The 6,446-nt window shown below is 37.5% G+C and overlaps 1 protein-coding gene across 1 annotated transcript; it reads right to left on the bottom strand.

The window, feature by feature from the left end:
• Positions 1-19: 19 nt before the first annotated feature.
• On the bottom strand, positions 20-3,377 carry LOC121964352 (arf-GAP with SH3 domain, ANK repeat and PH domain-containing protein 1-like; the record flags this gene model as incomplete). The annotated part of the gene is made up of 8 exons (XM_042514564.1): positions 20-111; positions 1,115-1,248; positions 1,666-1,838; positions 1,956-2,004; positions 2,469-2,556; positions 2,688-2,757; positions 3,113-3,210; positions 3,297-3,377. Coding segments are annotated over 8 exons (785 nt in total), but the record flags the coding sequence as incomplete, so codon positions are not given.
• Between the last annotated feature and the right edge of the window lie 3,069 nt (positions 3,378-6,446).

Here is a 6,446-nt window from a genome sequence, read left to right as displayed (position 1 = left end):
GCGCGCGTCTGTGTCTCACATGTGGCTGTGTTGGGACGGCTTCAGTGACGGACTCAGCAGGTTCGCCTCCAGTATTTCATTAAAACCAGAGTTGCCGACATTCCTGGCCAACTGGGAGAGAAAGAGGACAGAATTTTGTCACTTCCTGTACTCCACAAACACAACAGGAAGCACAAACAATAAACAAAGAAAGAGCTTTTTTTTTAAAAAAAAGTCAAAAATCAACTTCAGAAGCACAATATTTAAATGGACATATAACTGTCGACTGTGTCATTTGATAAAGACACAAAGGTACAAGACTGTGGACATACAAACATGTAATGAGGCTCTATGATTCCCAAAGTGCATTTCAGACAGAAACATCTGTTCACAGATATAAATACTGTTCATTTAATTTAACGTTTAATCTAAAGGGACAGCATATTAATGAACATCAGCATAAAATACAAATGTAAATATACCGGAGTTAGCAAGACTGCCAATTTATATCCGTAGTCCTTTGGCAGGTACAAGACAACAGAAACATCAAGAAAGAGAGAAAAAGGGAAAAAAAGAAAGAAAAAAAAATACAAAAATTCAAACAGAGAACAAAAGTGCAGTAACAGTAGCAATGTAAACTGTACGGCATACAGCGCATTATATAAAGTGCATGGTGCAAAGTGCCTTATCTACGTGCAGCGTGCAAAATCTGACACGTTTTTGTTGCGCGCATGTATCATGGATCACTGGACAAAAGGACGAGCAGCTTAACTGCAGAGACAGAATCCAGATTAACTGATCCTCTCCTGCCGCCTGGAGTGGATGTAGATTTTGGAGACTCAGCCCACACAGCAGGTGATTCATGTACGCCCAACACATGCAAACAGCAATATTACCGTCACACGTCCACTCAACAACAAACAACAATCAATCAATAGCGTGTAAGGTGCGGTGCACAGCAGCCAGGTACAATGCTTTTACACACACACGTATGTAAACATGCTCGACAGCAGCAGTGAGACGGATCGATAGAAGCTGAGCATGATGTTCACAAAACTGATTTTAAAAGTGGGGTTGAACTAAACCCAGCTGACTGCAGGCTGAATTAGCTTGTTAGCGAACAGCTGAGACCTACCAGCAGGTCTGACGTCCCCAGACTGTCCAGACTCAGAGACTGGATCCTGGAGACGTGGACGCCCATCTCCCTGTGGATCCCCGAACACTCGATACAGGTCAGTATGCCCAGGTTGGTCGAGAGCCAGCCAGGATCTACGAGAGAATTGAAGTTCACGGTCAGATTCATGAGGAGTTTCACTGACAGTAGCGCTGAAAGTAGCCCAGAAAAAAACAATATTGTCATTATAAAATAATCTGGCAATGATTTACTCAAACATTTGGCTCGTAAAATGTCAGAAAACATTTTTTGGGAATATTTTCATCGTAGAGAAACAAAAACAGAAAATACTCTGAACTTGAAACAAGTGAATCTTTTTTTTTTTTTAATTTTTAAGTGACAATTAATTTAAAATAGTTGTGGATTTATTTTCTGACAGTTGACTGATAAATGAATCCAGTAATCCTGTATATATGTGACACAACCTAGTTAAATAAAGACACATTGATTGATTGATTGATTGATTGATTGATTGATTGATTGATTGATTGATTGATTGATTGATTGATTACCTGGAGCTCCGCAGTCACAGCAGCTGTTGTTTCCCGGCATCCGTCTGATGTCGTCAGTGATGGCTCGGGTCAGATCCTCCACGCTGCTCTCGCCACCTCCTCCGCCTCTCCTCCCCCCGTCCAGAGCCACGTTCAGAGCCTCCTGCTTACTGTTACTGAGCACCGAGATCCAGCTGACGAGGACAGAAACACACAAACACATTTCAATACCTTATATATATATATTTTTAATAATCCATATAAATGATACCAGTACCAGTTTGTCAGAATAAAGCTTATTTTTGACTCACGCCACACACTCCGCTTCATCCTCAGCTAGGAAGTGGTAGGTCCGATTATCTGGAGGACAACGTACATATAAATATGTTACACAGGTACATTTTAACACACGCTGTGTGCATTTACACCACAATCACAGAGAATTATGGATTCTGATTGGGTGGAGGTTTTTTTGTAAATTAAAAGAGTCTAGACCTTATGATTTCAACAATATAAATCAAACTGCAAAAAAAATCCTGTAATGTGTATGGTAATTTATAATCATATTTACACCTGTTCTCCCATTATGTTTAATTTACACCATACCTAATTGTATTTATTAAAAATACAATTTACATATAGATCCATATTACAGATATGCAGGTCCACTGGTTTACACACCATTATTATTTTTGAGTTATGTATGTAACCAGGACACTCTTGACAAAGATCATTTTTATCTCGAGAGGTTTTTTTCTGGTTAAATAAAAATAAAATAAAATAAAACATCTGTGCTCCTGAGGGAATGTGTGTTTGTGTCTTACGAGAGATGAGGTCGAAGCATTTCTTGTCCTCCACACTGGGTTTAACCTGACAGGTGAGCAGGTTGAGTCTGGTAGGAGGTTTGTTGGGCTGAGAGAGAGAGAAGATTATAACTAAAAGGATCATAACTTTATTGTTAAGAGATCAGAGGTTACAGCTTATCACACACACACACACACACACACACACACACACACACACACACACAGAGGTGAGCTTACAGTAGCGTGTGCGATGGTCAGGTAACAGTTGTGAACTGAGCATTTCCTCTTCTGCCACATTTTCCTTAACCTGAAACACAAACAGACAGTTTCACTCGTAATAATACTACTGATATCTATCACTGCTTCACTGCTGTCGGGCGCAAACCTGCATCTCCACAACTGCTATTTTTAAGGAATTAAATGTTTTTAAGGATCCACTGGAGACAGTAGGTTCTGTCACAAGCTTTTTAAATAAATTTCATTGGTTGAGAAATGGTCAAACCCACTGAAAGACTTAAAGGGGGAACAACATAATTAATTAATTTAAAAAAAAGGAAAATAGTGAAATGTTGAGATACAAGGTTTGCACCCGACAACGACGCTATGTTAAGAGTCGAGTGTTTCCATGTCGACGTTTGACTGTTTAATTCTTTCGTTTTTACCCGTCGCTCTTCTTGTAGAGGAATCCTGATCTTTCTGTGCCGTACTGTTTGTCTCCCAGCAGCTGATGCATGCTGTACACCTGCTTCGGTAAAGAGTCCTACACACACACACATTAACACACACATTAATAACTTGTTGAACAGTATTATAAAGTTAGTTAGTGTCGGTGTTTGCGCGTCTGACCTGCTCTGTGTGGACGACCGGCCTCAGCTGATCTCTGAGCGTCACCAGCTGCTTCTTCTCCTCGTCCTGACGCTGTTTCACCTGCAGACACACAACAGCTCAGCTGAGCAAACACAGCTGCACTAATCCAGACTAACCGCTGATGTGAGGCTAAAAGGATCCTGTTAATTCTCATCCCGGTATTATTATTACATTTTTCAAATATTCGATTAAGTATGCTTGTATCTGTAATCCAAAATACTGCCACATCCCCATTTCTCCATTAAAGGAAATATATTTGCCCACAGGTGTATAGAAGAAAGCAGCAAAGGCTGTTTTAAACGACATATTAGAGAATATACTGGAAGTCAAAAACAGCTGATAAACCATTCGTCATTCTCTTCAAATATGTTATGTCAGTCTCTGAAGACAGATGTGCTTTCTCTGGAAAGCACAGGCTGCCTCCTGAGACGCTAGACAGGCCGCCTTAACGCCTGCTTGGAGTTCAATCCGAATCTTTAATATACCCTTACCGAGGGGTGTGAATCATCAGAGGCTCCACTAAATAATATTTAATTAAACTGAATGAAATTTTTTCTCAAACATGTTAAAAAAAAAAATGCAGAAGAACATCTCTGCGTGCCTGAATGTGTGACTGGTGCGTCAGAGGAGGGAATAATGTAAAAACAAAGAGAGAAACTCCAGCACACTGTTCTGCTTACTGCTGATATATTCATATATATATATATAAACAACAACAACGTTTTAGTCTAGCAGATCTTCATCAGGTATAATGAACCTGTTAAAGGTCTGCTGTCACTCAATAAATATGTCAGAATCAGCATGACAGTGAGCGGGAGTTTCTCTTTTTGTTTTTAGAACAAAGCAAAACAAAACACACAAACAAAAGCAAACAAGCCTAACAGCCAAGCGCAATAAACAAACACATAAAGATGAAAAAGAAGGCCTATGCAGAACCTATACATCAATGTCAATAAACAAATACTCCAGACATTTGAATATCACGTTTGAAAAGGAGCCGAAAGAAGTACACATTTATTTATTCCTACCCCTGCGTAAACATTATTACAACACTTTGGTCACAGTACAATATTATTGCAGTTTTAAATGTTTTGCGATTTACTGAGTGTTGTGATAACATATATTGCGATTCATTACCTTTTTTCCCCAAATATAAGTTATGTCCCCAAAGGAAAAATGTGTCAACATCTGTTTTATCTAATAAGATCAAGTTTTTAAAATAAAATTTCTCATTTCAGTTTTACTGCAGCAAAATGTATCTGGTATACTGAAAAGCAATTCATCTTATTATTTATATAAACTTTAATTAATATTTGCACAATTCACTTTTTTTTTTTAATAAAAATCAATACTTTGCATCCATGCATCACTATAATACTGCCATTCAAAAATCACCATACCATGGTTTATCAATTTTTTCCTCCACTCCTGATAGACATGCAATCTTTTTCCTTTTTTAAAGTCCCTTGCCCTCCCTCTTTGTGGTGTGGCAGAACATAGTAACAAAACACCACCTTATCCTAACACCCCACCCACACACCTCAAACCCACTAAGTAATTATATTAAAAAGAACAGGGAGACGAACACCATAGGAAAGACAGTGTGGTCAGAATCTCATATATTTCCTTTATATATGTGCAATGTTATGGGACTAGAATTTAGACAGAAAGCAGATTATTATAGACCAAGTAAATAAAAACAATGAAAACCAACACTGTTAAAACTGTGAGATTTCAGTAAAGACATTTTAATCTTGTAAGCCTGGACTTGTTGTTGTTATTGTTGAATAAAAACTTCAGTTTTTGTTGCTGAAGAATTTTAATTTTAATTATGTGCAATTATTTCCATGTGCAATCTGTGTAAATATTTTTAACTGCTGAGTTTGGGGTCTTGTTTTGTTGTTGTTGTTGTTTTCTACTATTAGTCATGTACACACACTGCTGCTGTAACAATTTCCCCTTTGAGGGAATAATGAAGGATTATCTTATCTTATCACAATTATTGATAAGGGCATCAATTTCGTGGCTATTTAATACATTTGGCCAATGTACTAGTAACTTCACGGTTTTTGATATTGTTTTTTTTTATTATTATGGCGTTTTTTAATGAATGTGGTTTATTCGCAGTGTACAACCAACTTCAGATTTAAATTTTTTGACGCGCTATTTACGCACGGATTTCCGCATATGTACTTCTCTAATCCAATCACCAAAGTGCCATACACAAATTAATGATAAAACATAAGATAAATAACACAAAACACAAACAAAACATAAAAGATTGTTTACAAATAGACAATAAAACAACAAACTGACAACTTTCATATGAAAATGCCAGACAAGACAAGACAACAAATGGGTTTTATGTTTTGTTGTTTGTTTGTTTGCTTTTTAAACGAGGCCAAATGTTTTGCGATAACTTCTCCGTGTTTTGTTTTTCTTTTTTTTGCCATAAAAAAGATTTTTATATCTAACACCGGGACGGTTAAGCTAACCGACCGTTAGCCGACCGTTAGCTAGTAAACTAGTTAGCTAGTAGCTTTGCCATTAGCCTGACGGTGGCGCATCCAAGCTGATTTCGGTTAAAATACAAAAGTTATACTCAAAAATGTTCACTCACCCGGTTAGAAACAGGACAGCGGCCCTTAAAGATGATCCAACCGCACATAAAGTAGTTATAATCCATCAGACTCGCGTTAGCTTTCATCAGCCCGCCATGTAACGTAACTTTAACGTCTGTAACGTTAGCAGGATGACGTAATTCTTAAAGTTTATGATTTTTTAATGTCCACAGCAGGAAAATCGGCCAGTTTGTGAGGAAAACAATCACTTTTATTGTGTTTTGTGAGTTCATCAAACATTGAGCTGGAGTCACGTTCACGCAGGCGTTTGAGGTTTGAGGCGGTACCTCTATTTATAACTTCCGGTCACGTGATACAAACGGCAACCGTTTAAAAAAAATCGGTAAAAAAAATAATGTTACCAAAAATAATAATAATAATAATTTCACTTCTTACTTGTGTAAAACTCCAAAGGTATTATAATCCAAATATATAAAGTAAAAGTACACATTATGCCTAAAGTTCCATTTTAGAATTAAAATTAATGCAATAATGTTTCCATCACACA

This window comes from Plectropomus leopardus, unplaced genomic scaffold (assembly GCF_008729295.1).
Source record: "Plectropomus leopardus isolate mb unplaced genomic scaffold, YSFRI_Pleo_2.0 unplaced_scaffold15329, whole genome shotgun sequence".
In the NCBI taxonomy this organism is placed as follows: Eukaryota; Metazoa; Chordata; class Actinopteri; order Perciformes; family Serranidae; genus Plectropomus; species Plectropomus leopardus.
The sequence above is the reverse complement of the archived record's forward strand: the minus strand, read 5'-3'. Positions and strand labels throughout refer to the sequence as shown.